We start from the raw sequence: 25616 nt of genomic DNA, 5'->3' as shown, positions 1-25616 counted from the left end.
CTCCTCTGGCAGCTCATTTCATATACCCACCACCTTCTCAGTGAAAAAGCTGCCTGGATAATCGAATGGGATGCAAGATTATATATTTGGAGATTTCTTTGGAGATTTTGAAGATGCAACTTTTTTGAAACTTTCCTCAGGATAATAAATACACTAAGGCCTTTGATAATGTATATATACATAATTTAGAAGAAAGAGTAATGGCACGGTGGTGCAAATAGTTGATCTATTGCTTCACACCTCCAGTGACCCAGTGTTCAGTCCTAACCTCCATTGATCTATGTGCAGAGTTTGCATGTTACCCCAGTAACTGCTCCTGTTTCCTCCAAGTTCTCCCAAAGATATGCAGTTTGGTAGTTTGATCGGCCAATATGAATTTTCTCTCGCAGGGGAGCATTAGTGTCTGGGGAAGTTAATTGTAATCCGAGGATAATAAAATGAAATTAGTGTAGGGTATTAGTGTAGTTAGTGTGATAATAAATGTCCTTTGTCCTTTGTCCTTTGTAGTGGACCATTTCCTTGATCATCGTTACTTTTTTGCATATCTTTCATTCATTTTTTCTCTATCTCTCCATATCACTAGCTATATCTCTCATTTCTCTTTCCACTGACACAGCACCTGCAACCCGGGTTCAATTCTGATCTTAGGTGCTGTCTGTATGGAGTTTGTATGTTCTCCCTGTGATCGCATGGGTTTTCTCTGGGTGCTCCGGTTTCCTCCCAGTGGGATAGAGCTGGTGTACGGAGTGATCGCTGGTTGGTGTTGCTCTGTGAGCCGAGGGGCCTGTTTCCATACTGTATCTCTATAGTAAAGTCTAAAGTAAAGAAGTGTTAATGACAAAGGTGATCAATAGACAATAGGCAATAGGTGCAGGCGTAGGCCATTCGGCCCTTCGAGCCAGCACCGCCATTCAATGTGATCATGGCTGATCATCCACAATCAGTACCCCATTCCTGCCTTTTCCCTATATCCCCTGACTCTGTTATTTTCAAGAGCCCTATCTAGCTCTCTCTTGAAAGTATCCAGAGAACTGGCCTCCACCGCCCTCTGAGGCAGACAATTCCACAGACTCACAATTCTCTGTGAGAAAAAGTGCTTCCTCATCTCCGTTCTAAATGGCTTACCCCTTATTCTTAAACTGTGGCGCCTGGTTCTGGACTCCCCCAACATCGGGAACATGTTTCCTGCCTCTAGCATGTCCAAACCCTTAATAATCTTATATGATTCAATAAGATACCCTCTCATCCTTCTAAATTCCAGAGTATACAAACCCAGCCGCTCTATTCTCTCAGCATATGACAGTCCTGCCATCCCGGGAATTAACCTTGTGAACCTACACTGCACTCCCTCAATAGCAAGAATGTCCTTCCTTAAATTAGGGGACCAAAACTGCACACAATACTCCAAGTGTGGTCTCACTAGGGCCCTATACAACTACAGAAGGACCTCTTTGCTCCTAACATGACAGCATGCGGTGTAAGCTCAGCTATGGGGGACTGAGTGGAACTCTTTGAAACGGGCAGTGGGCTCATACAGAACATGTCCTGGCACCAAAACTCAAGCATAGATTTCTCACTGCGGATGTCATTTGTCTCTAGTTCATAGACAGAATGAGAGGTGACCTTATTCTTTAGACTTTAGAGATACAGTGCAGAAACAGGGCCTTTGGCCCACTGAGTCCGAACATCGATCAACCCGTACACTAACACTATCCTACACACTAGGGATAATTTTACAACTTACCAAAGCCAATTATCCTACAAACTTTTCCGTCTTTGTAGTGTGGGAGGGAACTGGAGCAACTGGAGAAAACTCACCCCTTCACAGGGAGAATGTACTAAGTCCATAGAAAGAGCACCCCATGGTCAGGATCGAACCCGGGTCTCTGGTGCTGTAAGGCAGCAATTCTACTGCTGCACCACCTGTCGTATTTCAGACCAATATGTTCCTGAGGTGTAAATGCTGAGATGTTTTCACTTATGGGAGAATCTCGAATCAGGGGACCTAGATTGGGTGAGGGTGCCATTTAAAACATAGGTGCATAGGAACTTCTCAATAATGGCGAGTCTCTGGAATTCTTTGCCATAGAGAATTTTGGAGACTAGATCGTTGGAGGATTTATGGAGCAAGTAACTACATTTAAAAAAAATTGGGGCTTCAAGGCACAGCACAGAAGTGGAGACAGGGCCAGTGACAATTTAGCCATGATCATGTTGAATCCCAGTCTCGAGGGATAGAGTGGTCTACTCCTTCTATGTTCATCTGTTCAGCAGAAGTCAAATGAGATCACAACTCTACCTAGTCCATGCATATTTAGTTTGATTTAGTTTTATATTGTCATGTGTACTGAAGTACAGTGAAAAACCTTTTGTTGTGTACTATTCAGTCAGATGATATATACATGATATACAGTCAAGCCATCCACAGCACAGATAAAGGATAAAGGGTACAACATTTAATGCAAGAGATAGTTCAAAGCTCTCCAGTGAGGTAGCTGGGAGGTCAAGACTGCACTCTAGCTAGTGAGAGGACAGTTCAGTTGCCAGATAACAGCTGGTAAGAAACTGTCCGTGAATCTGGAGGTATGCGTTTTCACACTTCTGTAACGTTTGCCTGTTGGGAGAGGGTAGAAGAGAGAGTGACCGGTGTGCGACTGGTCTTGATATGCTGGTGGCTATGCTGCGGCCATGTAAAGAGTAGATGGAACATATCTAGGCAAAATAAGTAAGTTAGAGAGGAGTGGTATACTGCATGAGTACAAAGAACATTGAAGAACACTGCACAGGATGTTCGTGCTGAACATGATGCCAAATTAAACTAATCTCCTTTGTCCTTATCCCTTCATTCCCTGCATGTCCATGTGCCCATCCAAAAGCTTCTCAAATGCCAACATTGTATCTGCCTCCACCACCACCCCTGGCAATGAGCATGCTTCTTATTAACATGGAATCAGAATAAATTACATTATGCTCTTTATCTCACCTTCAAAACCTCTGTATAAAATAAAGATTATATTTGCATTCATATCAAATCTACTGAAAATGAAATTAATGTTAGATTAGGATCATTTTCTTTGGAATTTGTTAATGAGTATTGGGGTAGATTACTTCAGGGTACCACTGAGATCAAGAAGACAATTTAAAATTGGACCTTACTCAGATACTGGTGTAATCAAACATTAACAGAGTGTGCAGAACATGAAAAGGGAACCGATTTGTATTTGGGGAAATGTACAATATAACACAAAAACTTTTTGAATTGTTGCTTGCTAAATTGAAAGACTGCATCCTTGGCATCCTTTGATGCAGTGCTGTTTTGGTCGACAATAAGGTGCCAATATGCACAATTGATAAAGATATGTGTCTTGTGGCTGGAAGATAAAATAATGCTTTAATGTTTAGAGGTGCTGGTACACTGTACTGTCATGAGCACCTCTTTTATCTCAGAATAAAATAAATGTTTTCATTCACTTACATAACTGGTTTTACAAATATTTTTACTGAATTTCAAAAAGGCACCATTTGAAGCTTTTGAATTTGAAGCTTAAAAGCCACATTATGGCCGATTAGTGTGTGAGACTTGAAGCTTAAAAGCCGCATTATCAGAATCAGAATCAGAATCACACTTTATTCGCCAAGTATGTTTTGCAACATACGAGGAATTTCATTGGCCAGGTCAGTTATACAATTAAAAGTAACAGATCATTCAAAAACACATTTTAACATGAACATCCACCACAGTGACTCCTACACATTCCTCACTGTGATGGAAGGCGAAATAAAGTTCAAGTCCTTCCCTTAGTTCTTCCTCGGTCATGGGCCTCAAGCCCCCGTTGATGGGATGTTCTTAACTCCCGTAGCCGGAGGCGTTCAGGCCCTCCGCGTCGAGGCAATCAAGCTCCCGCTTCGGGGGAATCGTCAGCTCCCCCACCCTGGACGATCGAACCTCGCGTCGGGGCCTCACTCGAGACTGCGAGCCCTTGGTGTTGATTCCGCGGTGGTCATGGTGGGAGCGATCCCAGACAAGGGATCAGCTCCGATGTTAAGTCCACGCTCCGCGGTGGGGCTCACGACAGTCCGAGGGGGCCTCCAGCTCCAGCGATGGTAGGCCGCAGAGCCCGGATAATGTAATCCAAAAATTGATCACATCTCCGGGAAGGTAAGAACCTGAACAAAAAGTTTCCCCCAATCCCCTCCCTGCTCCCTACACATAAAACAAGCCGAAGAACATTAAAGCAAAAACTTTTAACAAACTAAAAAATAACAAAGAGGGTGAAAAAACGAACAGACTGCCGGCAGGGCAGCCATCTGGTGCCCCTGGTGGTCAGTGTGTGAGATTTAGGGGGCAGGATCAGGGACTCTTTTCCAAGACGGCGACACAGTGGTGCACCGTAGAGTTGCCGCATTAGAGTGCCAGAGACCTGGGTTCTACCCTGACTAGGGTGCTGTCTGCACGGAGTTTACACCTTCTCCCTATGACCGTGTGAGTTTTCTCCGGGTGCTCTGCTTTCCTCCCACATTCCATGGGCGTGCAGGTTTGTAGGGTAATTGGCTTCTGTAAATTGTCCCTGGTGTGTAGGATTGAACTAGTGTATGGGGATCGTTGGTCGGCACCGACTCGATGGGCCGAAGGGCCTGATTCCCCGCTGTATCTCTAAACTAAACTAAACAACCTGTAATGACAGTATTGCAGTTTTGCACGGTGGTGCTTTCTATAAATGAAGCTACTGGGAACATTGTCATAGGCGGGGGGGGGGGGGGGGAAGGGAGGGGGGGGGGGAAGGGAGGGGGGGGTGGGGGAGGGGGGGGGGGGGGGGGGAGGGAGTGGGGCTGGGGGGCAGGAGTTGGAGATGAGAAATGGCCAGAACAAATCAGGGCCGGCAACAGATGACCTCAGGGTGGAGCTTATAATGGATCATGTTTGGCTGGAAAAGACATTTAGACAGGAACAGGGATAGAAAAGGTTTAGAGGGATATGGGTCAAACACAGGCAGGTGACACTAGTATAGATGGGGCATCTGGGTCAGCATGGGCAAGTGGATCGAAGAGCCTGTTTCCGTGCTGTTTGGCTCTATGACTCTATTACATGGGTCTGAGAATCAGCTTGGGCTTCACAGCTACATTCAATTATTGTCTTTCAGGTTCTTCAGATGAAAGTGAGCAGCAGTACAGTTATGTGATGTTAATACTGCTCTTTCTTCACCGCACCATTCTGCCAAGCAAGCGCATACAGTGATCTGAATAACATAATTATAATTAAACCCAAATCCTCTGAAAATGCAACCAAATAAATCTTAAGTGTTAAAAAAAACTAAGTTTAGCCAACGTATTTATTGCATGTAAAAACGAGATACAAGGAACTGCAAATGCTGGTTTGCAAAAGAAGACACAAAGTGCTGGAGTAACACAGCATGTCAGGCAGCATCTCCAGTCCTTAGATGGGTGATCCTCAGAACATCCATCCTTTTTCTCCAGAGATGCTGCCTGGCTCGCTGAGTTACTCCAGCACTGTGTGTCTATCTCTGGAGAACATGGATTGGTGCTGTTTCAGGTCTGAAGAAGGATCCTGACCCGAAATATCACCTATCCATGTTTTCCAGAGATGCTGCCTGACGCATTGAGTTACTCCAGCACTTTGTGTCTTTATTTATTGCATGTATTTTATCACCTGGTCTCCGTTAATGTAAGACTCCTCCCCACATGCAAGTTCTGTGACGTTGAGTGCTATGGTTGATCAGCAATTCAAAGAGACTGTTATGTGTGTTGGAGAGTAAGCTGATTTTGCCTTTAGTCTTTGATTTTTTTTAAATCGCATTAATTTTAATGATTGCAGAGAAGTGTTTATCTCTACCACTGGGCACAAAGAATAAAAATCCCATTCCTCTCTAAAGATGAAGATTTGTTTTCATCCTCATAATTCTACTATCTTTGTTGCTCTGCTGGGTTGCGCAGCAACACCAGGGGTACGAACATCCATGAGAGGATTGGGCTCTTAAATTAATTCAAATTGATTTTTAACGAGTGTCCCGGTGTTAACAGATTTCAACGGGAAATGTATGATTTATTTTACTCTGTTCGGAAAGGAAATGTTGTTCTGATACAGAGAACTCGAAGAGCTGCAAATGATAGACACAAAGTGTTGGGCTAACCCAACTGGTCAGGCAGCATCTCTGCAGATAAAGAATGGGAGACGTTTTGGATCGGAACCCTTCTTCAGACTGCCAGTCCAGGTTGGGGGGGGGGCTGGGAGGGTGGAACTGGATGCAGGAAAAGGCCAGAATGAATCAGGGCCAGCATTAGATGGTCAAGGACGAATGGAGCCCATAATGGCCTATTGTTGGCTGGGGAAGAGGCGATAACGAAGGGGTGCAGCTATGCGAACTGTGGAATAGCGGAAGAGCATTAAGTTGCATCTCAATGACAATGTTCTGAGTATCACTGAATTAGAGAGACTATTGGTAAATTAGAGGGACTATCACTGAATTAGGAACATTTAGATTGAGAGTCACGAGTTCATTCGTGAATGTGCAGACTCATCACCAGTCCACCAATTTATGAAGTCCTTAAGGTCTGCACCAACTCTCAGATTACCCATCTGTGCAAATTGGTCAACATGGATCTGTTGGGCCGAAGGGCCTTTTACCATGTTATGTTGCTCTATGGACTCACTACATCTATAAATCCAAAAACAGATGCCATAAATATAATTACTGATAAACACAAGAATTCAGGCAAAATATCTTTAGCCAGAAAGTATCAGAATGCAATATTACAGAATAATTGAGCTGAAAGATCACAGGAAGCTAAGTAAGTAAATGGGGGATAAAGGAAGTGGCAGATAGGGCTAAAAAAAAACTATATCATAGTCAGAGAGCAAGGAATCAGGCCCTTTGATCCTATTTGGTCATGCCGACAAAGATGCCCCAGCCACACTGCCCACCTGCCACGTTTGGCCCAGATTCACCTAACCATTTCCTATCCATGTACCTGTCAAAATGTCTCTTAAATGTTGGTAGAGCCTACCTCAATTACCTTCTTTAGCAGCTTATTTCATATACCCACCACCCTCTGTATGAAAAGGTGGCCCCCTCCGGTTCCCATTGAATTGTTTCCCTCTCAGCTTAAACCTGTAACCTCTGGTTCCTGATTCCCCTACACTGGGAAATAGACTCTGTGCATCTATCCTTATCTATTTCTCTTTCATGCACGAATGTCTACATTATTCTGTGCTGGCCCTCAACATAATCTAAGGACAATATCCCAATCAAGATTCCTTGACGTTGTGCCAATTTTTCTCCTTTTATTGTTGATTTCATGTTTAAGTAATTTGTAATGATGTTTGGATTATGGTGGGAACAGTTGACAAAAGCCTTTCTTGTTCTTCATAGGTGATGGAGATAAAGGGACAAATGATTTATGTGCCTGAATCAAACTCTATCCTGTTCCTGGGCTCACCATGTGTTGACAAACTAGAGGAGTTAATGGGACGAGGCTTGCATCTCTCGGACATACCCATCCATGATGCTACCCGAGATGTTATCTTGCTGGGTGAGCAAGCTAAAGCCCAGGATGGCCTGAAGAAATGCATGGACAAGTTGAAAGCAACTCTTGAAAATGCACATCAAGCCTTAGAAGAAGAGAAAAAGAAGACGGTGGACTTGCTGTATTCGATTTTCCCAGGTGACATTGCTCAACAGCTATGGCAAGCAAAATCCGTGCAGGCAAGAAAGTTTGACGACGTCACCATGCTTTTCTCGGACATTGTTGGCTTCACAGCTATTTGTGAACAATGCACCCCGATGCAAGTGATCAGTATGCTGAACGAACTATACACCAGATTTGACTACCAATGTGGAATCCTGGATGTGTACAAGGTAATTGTATAGGACAATGTCATTGTTGTGAAACTAAAGGCATAGATCGGGCAGAATCTTTTTCCCGGGTTGGAACAATCAAATACTAGAGAGCACAGCTTTAAGGTGAGAGGGGCATAGTTTAAAAGAGGTTTAGTCTTTAGAGATACAGGCTCCTTCTCATCCTCTCCGTTTTCACAGCATGGCAATGGAGGCGTTTGCCTGACCGTAACAGCTGGAACAGTCCGTTGCTGGGGAGGAAGGGGTCTCCCATAATCACCCCATACGCTCAATACTGACCTCAGTTTGTACGTTCTCGTTGTGATTGCGTGGGTTCCTTCCGGGTGCTCCGGTTTCTTCCCACATCCCAAAGACGTGTGAATTTTGGAGGTTAATTGGCATCTGTAAATTGCCCCAGGTCTGTAGGGAGTGGATACGGAAGGGAGATAACATAGAACTAGTGTGTTCAAGAAGGAACTGCAGATGCTGGAAGATCGAAGGTACACAAAAATGCTGGAGAAACTCAGCGGGTGCAGCAGCATCTATGGAGCGAAGGAAATAGGCGACGTTTCGGGCCGAAACCCTTCTTCAGACTAGAACTAGTGTGAATGGATTATGGAAGGTTGTAGTGGGCCGAAAAAATAAACCTTGAAGGAACAGCAGATGCTGGTTTACACCAAAGATACACACAATGTGCTGGAGTAACTCAGCGGGACAGGCAGCATCTCTGGATCTCTCCAGCATTTTGTGTCTGTCTATCAAAAATAACCTAGCAAACTATTCAATTCTATCAGCCTCCAATAGGGACAATAGTAAAACAAAAAACAATAGAGAACAGTTAAATTAACTTGTCCCTGGAATAAGATGCCCAATTCATTAAGCCTCAATGTTGTGAACAAAAAAATTTAAACGCATGCTAAAAACTGGTAAACTGTACCACAGAATAGTTGTGTACCAGCCCATGGAATTGAAACTTTCACCTGACATCTCACACTCCCCCACATCCCCAGGTATGTCCTGTTCCACTGACAATTTTGGCAGCACAATACAGTCAGGGGATTGGTGTGGGTGTAGAGAAAATTGAGGTAGAGAGGGAGAGGGAAAGAGAGAGAGAGAGGGAGAGGTAGAGAGAGAGAGGAGGGAGGGGGGGGGGGGAGGAGAAAGAAAAAAAGGCTATGCGATTGGAAAGGAATGTTTAAATACATCAGAGGTTGAGATAAGGTGAATAAAGGTAACAACTTATACTGAGGAAAGGGTCGAGAATCTAATGTAGAAACAAGGAACTGCCCATGCTGGTTTACACAAGGGACACAAAGTGCTGGAATAACTCAATGGATCAGGCAGCATCTCCGGAGAACATGGATAGATTACTCTTGCACTTTGTGTCCTATCGAGGACCAATTGTCACAATCTAAGCTGACTGGCAAAAGATCAGAAGTGATGTGAGGAAAACCATTTTCGTGCTTCAGAAACAAAGAATTGCGGATGCTGGTTAATACACTAAGTGCTGAAGTAACTCAGCAGCATCTCTGAAGAACATGGATAGGCGACGTTGTGGGTTGAGACCCTTCTTTAAGGGGAATAAAGGTACTCATACTGCAAGTCGTCATGATCAAGAATTCACTGCCTGAAGGAGTGATGGCAACAGGGAATTTAATAGTAGCTTGGGAGAATAACATGATGGGAAATTGGGAATGATCGGAGGTACTAGACTGACTGGTTTCCTATGCCATAGACAGGATGTGCTAAATGTCATCCTTTCCAGCTGAAATGATTTTATGATTCTATAATTTCATGTGCAAAAATGCTACCCATGTGATGCTGGAGGCAACAGCAGAATTGATTTCCAGCACAATATATCAGACGATGACTTGTCTGTACTCCCTGTACACACATGACTGTGCGGCTAGGTTCAGCTCCAACTCCATAATCAAGTTTGCTGATGACACTGTGGTGGTGGGCCTGATCTCCGATAACGATGAGTAAGGCCTACTGGGAGGAGGTGGCTGATCTGGCACTCTGGTGTCAGGACAACAGCCTCTTGAATATCAAAAAAACTAAGGAGCTAATCGTGGACTTTAGGAGGGCACATCATCCGAGGACGTACACACCATTTAAGATAAATGGGGATACTGTGGATAGGGTGAGCTAGGGTAAATGCCTGGGAGTCCACATCTCAGAAGATCTGACATGGACATCACACGCTGCAGCACTCATGAGTAAGGCAAGGCAGCGCCTTTACCACCTCAGGCAATTGAGGAAATTCAGAATGTCTCTGAGGATCCTCCAGTGCGTCTACTCAGCGGCTGTGGAAAGCATCTTGTCCGGAAACATCATAATCTGGTTTGGGAATTGCTCTGCCCAGGCAAGAAGGCTCTGCAGAGAGTAGTGCATTCGAACGCACTATGGGAACTATACTCGCCCCCCCTGCAGGAACTATACATCAGAAGGTGCAACTCCAGAGCCAACAAGATTATGGGAGACCCCTTCCTCCCCAGCAACGGACTGTTCCAGCTGCTACGGTCAGGCAAACGCCTCCATTGCCATGCTGTGAAAACAGAGAGGATGAGAAGGAGTTTCTTCCCAGAGGCCATTAGGACTGTAAACTCCTATCTCACCAGGGACTAACTTTACTGTACCAATCTACTGTTCTGTGATGTCTTTTTAAAATTGACGTTTTTACTTTATTTTTTCCTCCCACAAATATGTAATATGTGAATATGTGATTCTGGTCCATTCTGTTTTGTAGTTTTTTTGCACAATCCACAAGCATTGCCACTTTTCATTTCACTGCACATCTCGTATGTGTATGTGACGAATAAATCTGACTTGACGACTTGATGGTCTGGCACATTTGTAATTCTATCATTTACTTCAGACCGGGAGATTGGTCTTGGTTGAATGAGATGTGCAGAGGATCATGTCAGAAAAAGCACTGGGTAAACATAGCAACATCTCATTGCCTTTTCCTATTTGAATTTCGGCAGGTTGAAACAATAGGTGATGCATATTGTGTGGCTGGAGGATTACATAGAAAAAGCAGCAATCATGCTAAACTCATCGCCCTGATGGCATTAAAGATGATAGAACTGTCGGAGGAAGTACAGACACCCAATGGAAAGCCCATTCAGGTGAGTAATGGTTCTGGAGATAATTCCTAAACTCCCTGAGATGAACTGTTAATTATTTTGGCTCAAAGTGGTTCACAGACTTATTTGAGAAATGGCATAAATAACTGAGCTCAATCAACATTGGTGGTATATCTGTGCTTTGTTTAACATTTCTATGAGAACTATTTTTAGGGGTGGCACAGTGGTGCAGCAGTTGAATTGCTGCCCTACAGCTCCAGAGACCTGGGTTTGATCCTGTTGCTGTCGGTTCGTGGGAACTGCTCCAGTATATCGGGTGTGCGCGCCGGCTGGACTTTGTATAATGGCGCAAGAAATGGCAACGCCAGCATGTGTAATATATGCTAAAGAATTTTACTCTGTAGTAGCATTTGTGACAAATACAGCACCATTGAACCAATGGCGGTGTGGGGTTTGTACATTCTCCCAGTTTGTACATTCTCCCATAGGTTTTCTCCAGGTGCTCCGGTTTTTTCCTACATTCCAAAGAAGTGCAGGTTTGTAGGTTAATTGGCTTCTATGATTTGTCCCTTGTGTGTTGGATAGAACTGGTGTATGGGTGATCATTGGTCGGCGCAGATTTGGTGGGCTGAAGGGACTGTTTCTACGCTGTATCTCTAAACTAAACTAAAAGGGTCTATACACTATAGCTTTTTCTCCATTCTATGAAAGTATTTAATAGTTTTTAAGGGAACACTGAATAAAATAAGGTGGTTATAAGAATAAGGTACCCTTGGCACAATTTGCGTTAAAAGAAGTTAATCTTAGGGCGGGGTGAGAGAGATTGTCCTGGACATCAAAGCGGCATTTAACGTAGGCATCAATGCTACTTGGTAAAACTAAATAAGGGAACACCCAAAGAAAAAAATATTCCAATAATTGAACTCATACTTTCCACAAGAAATGAAGGTTATGGTTTTTGAAAATCGATCATCCCAACTCCAACGCATCTTTGCAGTTCTTTAAGGCAGTGTCCAGGACACTGATCATCTTCATCATTACCCTCGCATTGTGTCAATAATGGGGATCATTGGAAGTGATGCCACAATGTTCAGTTCATTCACAACTCCTCAACTCTCTGTAAGCAGCAATAACAACCCAGTGGCTCAGCGCAACAACTGCTGCCTCAAAACGCCAATCCTCACCTCGGGTGCTGTCTCTGTGGAGTTTGCATGTTCTCCCTGTGTCCGGTCACCTCCCATATCCCAAAGATGTGCAAGTTTGTAGGTTAACTGGCCTCTGTAAGTTGCTCCTCATATGTAGTGGAATAGCTAGTGTGAACAGGTCGGTATAAACCCGGTGGGCCGAAGGGCCTGTTTTCATGCTGTAACACTCAGATATAAGCTGATAAGATGTACATAATATTTGTGGCACAGAGTTGCCTGCCATTTAACAGAAGTATATATAACATCGAACATAGAAACATAGAACAGCACAGCACAGCCCTTTGGCCTACAATGACTGTGCCGAACATGATGGCAAGAACAACTGTTATCTGCCTGCACATAATCCATATCCCTCCATATCCTGCATAACTATACGCCTATCCAAAAATCTCTTAAACACTACTATGACATCCGTCTCCACCACCACCCGCAGCCGCATGTTCCAAGAACTCACCATCCTCTGTGTAAAAAAAACGTTCTTCGCGCATCTCCTTTTAAACTGCCCTCTCACCTTAAAGCTATATCTTCCAGTAGTTGATATTTCCATCCTTGGAAATAAGATCTGACTGTCTATCCTATATATGCCCCTCATAATTGAATATACCTCCATTAGGTCTCCCCTCAACCTCTGGCATTTCAGAGAGAACAATCGAAGTCTGTCCAAACTCTCTTTGTAGCTAATACCCCCTAATCCAGGCATCATTCCAGTAAACCTCCTCTGCACCCTTTCCAAAATCTCCACACCCTTCCTGTAATGAGGTGACCAGAATTGCATACAATACCTCAAATGCAGCCTAACCAATGTCATATAAAGCTGCATCATGACGTCCTGACTCTTATACTCATTGTCCCGACCAATAAAGGCAAGAATATCATATGCCTTCTTTACCACAATATCTACTTGTGTTGCCATTTTCAGGGAGTTATATACTTGGAACTATATCAAGTGAAAAATGCAGAAGGTGTGACTCTTTTAGAAATGTTTCCAATGGTCAATAAAATAAGTTTAATGTCAAAGGTCGTGATATATCAGAGTTCTGCAAAGGTAGAATTCTGCACAAGAGATATCTATTGTTATTAATCTCAATTTTCCAGCAACAAGAGATGAGAAACATACGGCTAGTGCTTCAGTAGAATGAGTTGCTGTTTGCCCCACTGTGAGATTAAAACAAAATTTTCTTGGAATCTTTACAAAGCTGGTTTTTCACCTTTTATATTGACCTTACTGCACTCAGGAGATTTCACACTGCCGTCAAGTTTGGAGAAATGACAAGTTAAAAAAAAATCAGAAAATGCATCAAAGCTGAAGTAAAAGGGTAATATTTGGATTGAAATGGAATGGTTTCTTTTTGAAGAGAAGAAATATCAGTAAAAGGTCAATATGGAGAAAATGGTTGAATGGTTACAATTGGACAACTGGTAACCCTGTAGGGTAACTCAGGGAAGAAGCGACATCAACAGAAACAAGGAACTGCAAATGCTGGTTTACAAGTAAAGAAACAAAGTGCTGGAGTAACTCAGCAGGTCAGACAATATCTCTCGAGAACATGGTGACGTTTTGGTTTGGGACCATTCTTCAGACTGATTGTAGCCAGGATGGGGGGGATGAACGCTGGAAGAGAGGAGGGCAAGACAAATCATGGCAGGTAATCTGTGTCATATCGGCATATATTTGTACTGGAAACCCAGCTACAAGATAAACTTTAGAGTATCAATCAGATGGTGACAGATAATAGCTGCATTTGTTTACAGTGAGTGAGTTATGTTGGGAATGTCATGGAAAGATCAGAAGAAAACTATTTAAAGTAGAATAACACCACGTCACCCCTCAGGTTCAGATTAAAATGATCCCTCCTCACTTTAAACCCATATCCTCTGGTTCTTGATTCTCCTACTCTGGGCAAGAGACTCTGCGTTTACCCAATCTATTCTTCTCATGATATTGTACACCTCTGTAAGATCACCCCTCATCCTCGTGCACTTCAAGGTATAGCCTGCTCAATCTCTTCCTGTATCTCAGGCCCTTGAGTCCTGGCAACATCCTTTTAAATCTTCAAGAAGGAACTGCAGATGCTGGAAAATCGAAGGTACACAAAAATGCTGGAGAAACTCAGCGGGTGCAACAGCATCTATGGAGCGAAGGAAATAGGCAATGTTTCGGCCCGAAACGTCGCCTATTTCCTTCGCTCCATAGATGCTGTTGCACCTGCTGAGTTTCTCCAGCATTTTTGTGTACCATCCTTTTAAATCTTCTCTGCACCCTTTCCAGCTTGACAACATCTTTCCTATAACATAGTGCCCAAAACTGAACATGATACTCTAAATGTGGCCACACCAACATTTTATATAACTGCAACATGACTTCCTAACTACTATACTCAATACTCTGACTGACGAAGGCCAAAGTGCCAAAAGCAAAGGCCGAGGTAGTGCAAAGGGGAAGATTCAGAGTGCCAAACATAGTTCTCAATGTAGCGCACCAGTTTCCATAGACAACATCCGCAAGGGGGTAGAGGTGAATCGGATAGTACTCCAGCTGATGGAAGGATTGTTCAGAAGACTGATAACAGAGGGGAAGAGTGACATTCCATTCCATGTCAGATGGCTTTGGACAGGCCATATCTGGACTTCAATGTCTGCCTTTGGTGTCCCTTTGAGGCAGGACACATTTGCTTTGGAGGGAGCACAAAAGTTGTTCACTAGATTGATTCTGCGATGAGAGAACTGGTCTATATGAAGTGGAGTTTAGAAAATTGACAAGCATCATCAACACATGTAAAACCATCTGAATAGTTAACATGGTCCAGGTCATTGCTTCAGGATAAACAGCTAAACAGCTTCCTGCCACAGGCTGTGAGGCTGCTAAACAGTCACTCTGTACTCACAGTCACCTGATTCTGCGGCTTGGCACGGACACTTTAATAACTGGCACTGGCCACTTTAATAACTGGCACTGGCCACTCAAATCAGCTGCCCCGGACATTTTTATGATTGGTTTTACTGTATTTTAACGTTGTTGTTTTACCTGCTTTTAACTATTTATACTGTTCCATCAGGGACTGGATTGTTTTTAGTGTTATTATGTGTGAAATGTTTTAAATTTCATGTGCGATGCTCCGGTATTCCCTGGGAAACGTCTTTTCATTTTGCACTGTACAACTGTTGCTTGCAAGATGACAATAAAGGTTGATTGATTGATTGATTGATTGGGATTGATAAAGAGTCAAACAACGAGAACTGAGATAAGAAGGTACTTCGCTTGGGACACAGTGAACATTCAGAATTCTCAACCTCAGAGGACTGTAAATGAGATTTTTAGGGGAATCAATAGATCTGAAGATAGGATAGAAAATAAAGTGAATATGGAGGTTTGATCAGGATGACAGGAAATGGAGGCGGGAGCGCCATACGCCACATGACCCACTCTTGCTCTAACTTACTACAGTGTTTCACTAGTTACATTGTGCATGGGGAAATATTGACATCATGAAATATTAATGAAAGTCATTTAAAAAGATTTCTTATGTATTTAATAACTTGCAATAATCAGAAATATAATTCTGGAAAGTACTTAGTCATAGAGTCATACACCAAGGAAACAGGCCCTTTGGTTCAACTTGCCCATGCCGATCAAGATGTCCCATCTATACTAGTCCCACCTATCTGGTCTTTGGCGATGTACGGCAGCAACTCTACCGCTGCGTTACTCTGCTGCCCTCAATTATTGGTTTAGAGATACAGCATAGAAACAGGCCCTTCGGTCTACCGGTCCAAGGTGACTATCGATCACTTATTCACACTAGTTCCACGTTATCCCACTGTGCATACTCCATACACATTTATGGCAATTTACAGAGGCCAATTAACCTACAATCCTACATGTTTTTGGGATGTGGGAGCAAACCGGAGCACCTGGTAGAAGCCCACGTGGTCAAAGGGAGAATGTGCAAACTCCACCCGTACAGTACCCGAGGTCAGGATCGAACCTGGATCTCTGGCGCTGCAAGGCAGCTGCTCTACTGTCTGCACCACTGTACCACTCATCTGTATCCACCTCTCTGCCCTCTCTATCTGCCCTCTCTCTCTCTCTCTGCCCTCTATCTCTCTCTGCCCTCTCTCTCTCTCTGCCCTCTCTCTCTCTCTGCGCTCTCTCTCTCTGCGCTCTCTCTCTCTATGCCCTCTCTCTCTCTGCCCTCTCTCTCTACCCCCTCCCTCTCCCTCTGTGCAGGTGGAGGTGGAGGCTATGCAGGTGGAGGCTATGCGTGAGTGGATAAGGCGGGGGATGGGGTATAAGGAGCAAATGTTTAATATTAATATATCAGGGGGGTTAGTGTGTGTGTGTGTGGGGTGGTTAGTGTGTGTGTGTGGGGGGTGGTTATTGGGGGTGGTTAGTGTGTGTGACACCGCAGGCTGCCCTCCTCCGCAACCGCGCATTGAGGGGACGGGATCCAACGGGTCCCCTTGGTCTAGTATTATACTAAAACCCTTCCCTTTGTTCTCAACATTCGAAATTTCTGTGTGTACGCAGGGTAGTGTAGGCTTTCTTTTAATCTCCTGAATTTGTATCTTCTTCCAAAATGCTTGGCCACAGCCGTCCCATTTTCACACATGCTACTCACATTTTTTCCCTCGATGGGATAAATGTCTTCCCGTCGCATTCCAACCTATATTTCCAAAGTTTTTTAAGTTTGAATCGTTTATTTCAAAAAATTAACTGCTTTTCAGTGGGAGTCTTGCAACACTTTCCGTTGATGATGTCACAGATCCAATCACAATGGATCTCATTTACATATGACATCACAATGGGACAGGGGTGGGAGATTGCAACCTTCACATGTTTCCACAAATGCAATCAACCTTGCGTGCACAATCAAATAAGATCAAATAGAACAAGCTGTCCTACCTCTCTACCCCCTTTTCCCATCTACCCCCCTACCTATCCATCCCCCTCCCTCTCTACACCCCTACCTCTCTACCCCCTTCCCATCCCTCTCTACCCCTTCCTCATCCCTCTCTACCCCCTCCCTCTCTACCCCTCCTGTTCTACCCACTCCCCCTCTAGCCCCCTCCTGCTCTACCCCCTCCCTCTCTTCCCCAGTCTGTCCCCCTCCTCTCACTCTGTCCCCCTCCTCCCACTCTGCCCCCTCCTCCTACTCTGCCCCCCACCTCCCTCTCTGCCCTCCTCCTCCCTCTCTGTCCCCTCCTCCCTCTCTGTCCCCCTTCCCTCTCTGCACCCATCCCTCTCTGCCCCCCTCCCTCTTTACCCCTCCCTCCCTCTCTCGGGAGTGATGAGTATTGGGACCAAAGATACTAGAGCAACGATCTTTGATTGGGACCTATGCGTGATTGGTAGAGTATTGCATTAGGGGACCAGCCTTCCTAGTGAAGCCGCGCCCCCCCCACCCCTCAATTTCTACCCCCTCCCCCTCCCCTCCCTCTCTAACCCCCTCATCCTCTCCCGCTCTACCCCTCCCCTCTCTAACCTCTCCCTCTCCCTCTGCTGCGCAAGTTGGGGGTTATGCGTGAGTGGATAGGGTGGGGGATGGGGGAAAAGGAGCAAATTAATAATATTAATATAATATCAAGGGAGGGGGGATTAGTATGCGTGTGTGTGGGGTGGTTAGTGTGTGTGTGTGATGCCACAGGCCGCCACTCGCCCCCGCAACCGCATATTGAGGGGACGGGATCCAACGGGTCCCACCTGGTCTAGTATATTATTAAAAAACAAGTGCTGCAAATACACAGCAGGTCAAATATGAGAAAGAGTTAACATTCCAGATCAATGGCCTTTTTAACACAATTTAGATTCTGAGCTGCCCAATATTTCTCACATTTTCCAGTTTTTATTTGGACTTCCAGCATTTGGAGTGTTTTTATATTTGCTTTTATTGTTCCTTTTTGATGTGCAGACAATGAAGGTGCTTGAAAACTCCAGCATTTTCTATTTTTCCCCACTAGTGAGCTTAATTTTTACATTTTGTTTCCTATTACTTTAAGATCGATGTTATTTAGTAATGGAAGCTACAGAAACGATTTTTCTTAATGATGGGGATGAATGGTTTCCTTTTACACTAACCATTGCTTGCAATAATTAATACATGATTCAACACCATTCAATGTTCCCCAGTGTACACAACACAGCTGGAATGGGCAATGAGATCGGGGAAACTGATTCAATTTTCATTCCCTGTAAACTGTGTTGACCTTGTTATTTTCCCTCATTTTGCCAATGGAACTGTAAGTGGACTGTTTATTGCTGTTGCCGTTTTGATCGTGCCTTTCGAGATGTATGTGATGAATGACACACAGGTTCCTGACGGAAGAGATGCAACAGTGGGCAATTTTGTTCCTGTTGGTGAATGCTGTGTGGTTTTGGAAAAGTTCTAATTAAACTGTCTGCCACCAAATAACATCAAACTGAAGAATAGCCTGCAGAAGTGAAAGTAATTGCATGTCACATTTGTTCTAAATTTGTGATGTTGACTGCACTCTGAAGTGATTAATGAGGTTCCACGGTGGAATTTCCAGCACCCATACTGAGCCAAAATATTCAAGGTCAATTAATAGAGAATATCCAACAATATGCTTGATGGAAGATATTGAATGTGCCTGGTGACGTATTATTTTTCTCATGAGAACGCCAAATACAATATATGTAAGAAGGAACTGCAAATGCTTGTTTATACCGAGGAAGATACAAAGTGCTGAAGTAACTTGGTGGGTCAGGCAGCATCTCTGGAGAAAAAGGATGGGTGACATTTTGGGTCGGAACCTTTCTTCAGAAAGCATTTTTTTCAGCATACAGCTCTCTTTGCTGATTTCCGAAGCCTAGTCTTAGGAAGGGTTCCGACCCGAAACTTCACCCATCCTTTTTCTCCAGAGATGCTGCCTGATCCGCTGAGATACTCCAGCACTTTGTGTGTATCTTCCAAATACAATATACTCTTGCTGAAATCTTTTGGGATATTTTTTTTGAGGTGGAAAGGAGCTACATTAATAACCTAATATGTAATCCATACATTGAATTCTCCAATTTTAGGTAACCTCTAACAACCCAGCTTCCCCTCCCCTTTCTAATCCACACCCTCCTTTCTTCTCCTCTCCCCCCCCCCCCCCCCCCCCCCCCCTGGTATTCCACCAGGATTTGTATCTATTTATCCTCCCCCACACTTCCTTACTCTGGCTTCACAATTTGCACCTCTTCAATCCTTTTGCTTGCTCCTTTTTTTGATTTCTGGCCTTTGTCCAACCATCTGCCTATTAAATTCCCCCTCTCGCCTGTGTTCCTCCATTACCTGTCGTGCTTTGTCTAGCCCCTCCTCTCTTCCAACTTTCTACCCACCCCAACCCCCCTATAATCAGTTTGATGAAGGGTCCCAACCCGAAACGTCACCTATTCATCTGGGGATGCTGCCTGACCTGCTGAGTTGCTTCAGCACTGTGAGTCTATATTTGTAACTAGATCCATCTATCTAGATCCACCATGTGACTGGATACTATGAGTTTTCTTGCTGTTAGTGCAGATAGAGCATGGAGGTACATATCACATACAGTATATCATCTTCTTCCACCCTCCATGTTGGAACGATGTATCATTTTACTTCCTATCGTCTTGATTCTATTGGTGAGGCTGAGATTTGCCATTGTTGAAGTCAGGCTCAGTCATTGGTCCCACCACATATATATGCTGGCACCTGACTGAATTTATGCTAGTTTAGTTTAGTTTAGTTATTATTATTGTCACGTGTACCGAGGTGCAGTGAAAACCTTCTGTTGCGTGCTATCCAGTCAAAGAAGAGACTACATATGAATACAATCAAGCTGTGCATAGTGCCCAGATGAAGGATAAAGGGTGCAAGATTTAATGTAAGATAAATGGTGCAGATAAATGGTGATAAAAAGTGAGAAAAAACTTTTTCACCCAGTGAGTTGTGAATTTATGGAATTCCCTGCCACATAGGGCAGTGGAGGCCAAATCACTGGATGGATTTAAGAGAGAGTTAGATAGAGCTCTAGGGGCTAGTGGAGTCAAGGGATATGGGGAGAAGGCAGGCACAGGTTATTGATAGGGGACGATCAGCCATGATCACAATAATAATAATAATGGATGGGATTTATAGAGCGCCTTTCTAATACTCAAGGCGCTTTACATCGCATTATTCATTCACTCCTCAGTCACACTCGGTGGTGGTAAGCTACTTCTGTAGCCACAGCTGCCCTGGGGCAGACTGACGGAAGCGTGGCTGCCAATCTGCGCCTACGGCCCCTCCGACCACCACCAATCACTCACACACATTCACACACAGGCAAAGGTGGGTGAAGTGTCTTGCCCAAGGACACAACGACAGTATGCACTCCAAGCGGGATTCGAATGAATGGCGGTGCTGGCTCGAAGGGCCGAATGGCCTCCTCCTGCACCTATTTTCTATGTTTCTATGTGCAACATTTAGTGCAAGATGAAGTCCAATAAACTGCAGCAGATTCTGCAGCAAAATGCCTGAAAGTTGGAAGAAAGACCACTGCTCTGCTCATCTGTAATAAACGGTGGAAAAAATGCTGTAGATCCTTAGTAGATAAGGCAGTATCATAACAGATGCATATCAGCTTAATTATATTTTATCGGAAAAAATGATTTTTAATAATAGGTTCAAAGTGCTTCTGCTTCTAAAAGGTAAGCTAATCTGAGTTGTTAAAAAGTTGTGGGCCGAATCATTTGCCCATTCGAGTTTGCCTGTGACAATGGTGATCATGAACAAAGTTCATTTTTATGCTATTCAGTGGGTCAGGCAGCATCTGTGGATGGACTCAGCAGGCCAAAGGGGCTGTGGATAGGGTGTGGACGGATGACATTTCGGATTAGGACACTTCTTCAGACTCTGGAGAGGGATTCAACCCAAAACACCGTCTGTCCTGACCTGCTGATTTCCTCCAACATTGTGATTTGTTCAAGATTCCAGCATCTGTAGTTATTGGGTCTATGTGCTAATTTTTATGTAGTTGGATAATTTTGGTCAGCCACGGAGATCTGTCCATAACCAGTCATTAGTATGGGGCATTGGACCATCATTTCCATCGAGGACTGCCGCTGATCCAATTGGTCTCATAATAAAGGGCAGCAGCAAAGTAAAGCCGCACAGCTTTAAATGTTAACCTTCAAGTTTCTGCGCTCTATAGACAACATCCATGTTTCTTTGCAATTGCCTACAGTCAATCTTAGTGGTGCAGAGGTTATTGTTCAGTTTAGTTTAGTTTAGAGATACAGTATGGAAACAGGCCCTTCAGCCCACCAACTCGTGCCGACCAATGATCCCCGTACACTAGCAACTATCCAACACACAGGGGACAATGTTCACCAAAGCCAATTAACCTACAAGCCTGTACATCTTTGGAGCATGGAAACAGGCCTTTCAGCCCACCAAGTCCATGCCGATCATCGATCACCCATTCACACTACTTCTATGTTATCCCATTCTTTCATCCACTCCCTTTCATCCACTACACACTAGGGGCAATTTACAGAGGGCCAATTAACCCGCATGTCTTTGGGACGTGGGAGGAAACTGGAGCACCCGGAGGAAACGCACAGGGAAAACATGCAAACTCCGCACAGGCAGCACCCGAGGTCAGGCTCAAACTCGGGTCTCTGGCACTGAAAGGCAGTGGCTCTACCAGCTATGTGGCACTATACCGCCCAGATTGTGTGGTTCTCCTCTGGAGGCTTCTCGGGTTTATGTTGATTAGTTACTGTAAATTGCCTCTATTGGAGGTGGGTGGTAGGAATATTAGGAACAGGTTGATGGGCATGTAAGAGAATACAGGGTTTGGGAGTTAAGTGAGGAATGCAATTAATGGGAACACTCTGAGTGCAGACATAGAGGTAATTCTGACTCAACACAGTAGCAATGTTACAAAATTTTGAGATTTTAAAAATCAAGTCTGCAATTTATCCCATCAGATAAAGCATAAAAATGTTTAATTTGACACCTAATTCACTTTCATATCTCAAGTATTTAAAACGTTATAGCCAGTTTCATACTGGGAAATTAGCATCTTGTTCCCTATTGATTTTCTATGGACATAACAAAAAAGCTGTGATCGTGAACAGTCAAAAGCCCATAACTTTCTTAAAAATTAAGAGAACTGAATGAAATTTTCAGTTATCATAGATTGAAGCATTCTGAAACAAATATAAAATAATCTTACTTGGATGACCTGAAATTAAAGCATATAATTAGTTAGTTACCTAATTGTAGCTAATTTCAGACTTCAATTACTAGATCTAAACATCTATCCATTTCTTAATAAATGATTAACATTTTTAAATAGCCTAAATGTCCAAATAATATTCACAAATAATTCACAATAAAACTTGATTTTTAAATCTCATTTACATTAATTTATAGACCAAATGGAAGGAATTTAGTGTTCAATTGCTGTAAATAAATGCCCATTTAAATCAGCTTTCCAGTGGGTTCCTGTGAACGCGCTGGTTTAGAACGTTCACATTGCGGTAGATTTGTGCCCTCAAATGCCGAGAAAAATACTGCGGGATATAATGGGCCCAAAATGAGCTACTCGCAATATTAAACTTTGTATAAAGGGATCTTTAGAAGCCCTTTTTAATGTAAAAATATACAGCCTACCTTCTATTATTTGCTTTATGAGACCCTGCGGTTGCTGGTGGTCGCGGGTTTAGAGATTGATTTTTAAACTACTATAACTATTATACGAGGCCTTTAAAACTAATAATAGCTTTTGCGACGGGGTCTTTCAGCGATTTCCCGTTAATAATTAAATAGGCTGAACATCTTCGATTTGAACAGCCTAGAGAAAATCGCGTTTTAAACCCGCCCCCCTCTAAACGGCGCCAAAATCGCGCACACCCGCAGCGACAGATTTTCAGCGACGCTTCAGGTAGGCTTTGCAACATACCTAAACACAGTGGCACAGCTGGTAGAGCTGCTGCCTCACAGCGCCAGAGGCCTGGGTCCGATTCTGACCTCAGCTGCTCTCTGTGTGGAGTTTGCACATTTTTTCTGTCACTATATTGGTTTCTTCAGGGTGCTCCAGTTCTCTCCTAACACGTGCGGGTTTGTAGGGTAATTGGCTGCTGTAAATTGCCTGTCAGGTGCTGGTAATGGAAGTGAGTGATGGTGGGATTGCTTGGGACAGGGAGTGAGGCTGTGCTGCAGAAGGTATCACCAGAGATGATGGGATTTAATCTACCTTTACCATAAGTGAGTGGTCATTTAACTTTTTGTGGCACTGCGTTCATGTTCAAGCCAGGTCTGGGGATGTGGGGAAAAAAAAGGAGGGAGGGCACTGCAGGCAAAATCAGATCTGGAAGTGGGGTCTGCAAGCAAGATTGGGTCCAGGGATGGGTGGTTTGAATTTCTTCAGCCACTGCCTCTGCTTCCACTATTTTTGCCTCCTTCACCCAAGCAAACATTTCAAAATCTTTGCATAATACAATTGACCTAACACTAAATCATCTTGTTATTGGCTTGCATGACTCAACGACAGACTTTGTTAATAAACCTTTGAAGTGCTCTTGACGTCTTTGCAAGATTAAAGGTGGCGAATATAAATGCAAATTGTTGTTTCTATTTATATGAGGCACAGAATATTGCTGGAGTAACTGGATGATTTTGATTTTATGGGGAGTTACATTTGGGATGAAATAGATACACAGATTACATGGACATCCATTGAATCGATGGTTTTTATATGTGACTTGGGGAGGTGGCAGAAGCATGTACGACAGCAACATTTCAGAGCCATTTGGGCAGACACATGAAGAGGCAGGGAACAGCAGGGTGCAGACCATGTGCAGAAACATGGGATTAATGAGGCTGGCATGGTCAGCACAACATGATGGGTTGAAGGACCTGGTCTTGTGCTGTACTGCTTTATGTCCGAATTAAACTAAATGTCAAACTCAACAGTAGGCAAAGTTACCAGACGAGTCAATGCACAGCCACAAAATATACAGACTTCAACGAATATCATGATCTTGATAGACACAAAAAGCTGGAGTAATTCAGCGGGACAGGCAGCATCACTGGAGAGAAGGTATGGGTGACGTTTCGGGTCGAGACTAGGGTTGCCAACTATCCCGTATTAGCCGGGACATCCTGTATATTGGGCTAAATTGGTTTGTCCCATACGGGACCGCCCTTGTCCTATATTTGCCTGCTACTCGGGTCGAGGGGTCTGTTGGGTTGGAGTGCCGCATCTGGCCCCGCCTCACTCATCCCGACGTGGTGCTGCCCTGGTAGGGTCTGATAATTCCGGTATTTATATCCCGTAGTCCGTTCAGTTAAAACACCGACTAGAATACTCTAAATCATCCTTTATTTCACCACTAGGTTTCTCTGTACTGCCCTGGAAAGCTCTCCCAGTGGATCACGGAGAAACACACATACAAAGGATGGTGATTCTAGGCCAATAACTACAGCATCACATGGTTATATAGGTGGGGACAATCTTTCTACCCAATAACAATCATACACAGCATAATACATCTTAGCCAATTACAAGAGCATTAAACATCACGTAAACATCACACATTAAACTTAACTAAATGATGTCAAAATAAAGAAATTGAAACTTAGCTCAGAATACTTAAACCTTAGTCCTAAAGTATCCCCAATTCTACATATTCTCATCTTTGTGTGAGGATGTGGGAGGAAACCGGAGCACCCAGAAGAAACCCACGCGGTCAAAGGGAGAATATACAAACTCTGCCCAGACAGCACCCTGTAACTGTGTGTGGTTCCGAGGTCAGGATTGAACTTGGGTCTCTGATTCTGTGTGGCAGCAGCTCCTCTCCTGTGCCACTGTGCTACCCTAAACTCTTATACGATTGCAAGGTCATAACGTATTTTCACCTTTCTAGTGAGACTGGTAGGGTCTGGAATGTTGGCTGGATTGGGAATTCAAAATGAATCAACCCTGAATTACCTGAGTTGTGCCGTAATAATGTACTGCAGAAATGGACGCCTTTGATCCTTCATAGTGTCACATTGAAGTTTTACAGTCTTAAAGAGAATCTTCAGATAAGCAGACAGCTTTTGAATCTGAGTCATCATGATATGAAAATAGAAATGACAAATAGCTAATACATGGGTGAACATCACACACTGGTTTTGAAAATATAAAATGATTAAGGTAAAAAGTAGTTTTTACATGAATTGGCGATATTCACTTCTACCTTCATAAAGCATCTCTCAAGAATAAAGAAAATAGCCTTTTTGCTGAGTCCCTAAATAATGTGCTAATTTTTAGCTGTAGTAACTCCTAATGAATATTGCCTCATTAGAGAAGAGGAAGATGTTGCCTGCGATTCAGTTTTTTACTAAACTGGTAATTAAGGTCCAGCAAATGTGTTTACCCACTTTGGAATGAAGCAGCTGACTGCAATGAGTAAATCATTATCTGCTTGTATTTCTTTCCAAATAAATATAACG

General features: G+C 43.6%; 1 protein-coding gene across 1 annotated transcript in view; it reads left to right on the top strand.

The window, feature by feature from the left end:
- The window catches only part of gucy1a2 (guanylate cyclase 1 soluble subunit alpha 2), a 161092-nt gene that overhangs the window by 109764 nt on the left and 25712 nt on the right, over positions 1–25616 (top strand). The window contains exons 5-6 of the mRNA XM_033022678.1: positions 7389–7874; positions 10841–10984. Coding sequence (XP_032878569.1) covers positions 7389–7874; positions 10841–10984 — 630 coding nt within the window. The remainder of the gene's footprint in view (positions 1–7388; positions 7875–10840; positions 10985–25616) is intronic.

The sequence above is a fragment of the Amblyraja radiata genome, chromosome 6 (genome assembly GCF_010909765.2).
Source record: "Amblyraja radiata isolate CabotCenter1 chromosome 6, sAmbRad1.1.pri, whole genome shotgun sequence".
NCBI lineage: Eukaryota > Metazoa > Chordata > Chondrichthyes > Rajiformes > Rajidae > Amblyraja > Amblyraja radiata.
This window is presented reverse-complemented; position numbering and strand designations above follow the sequence as displayed.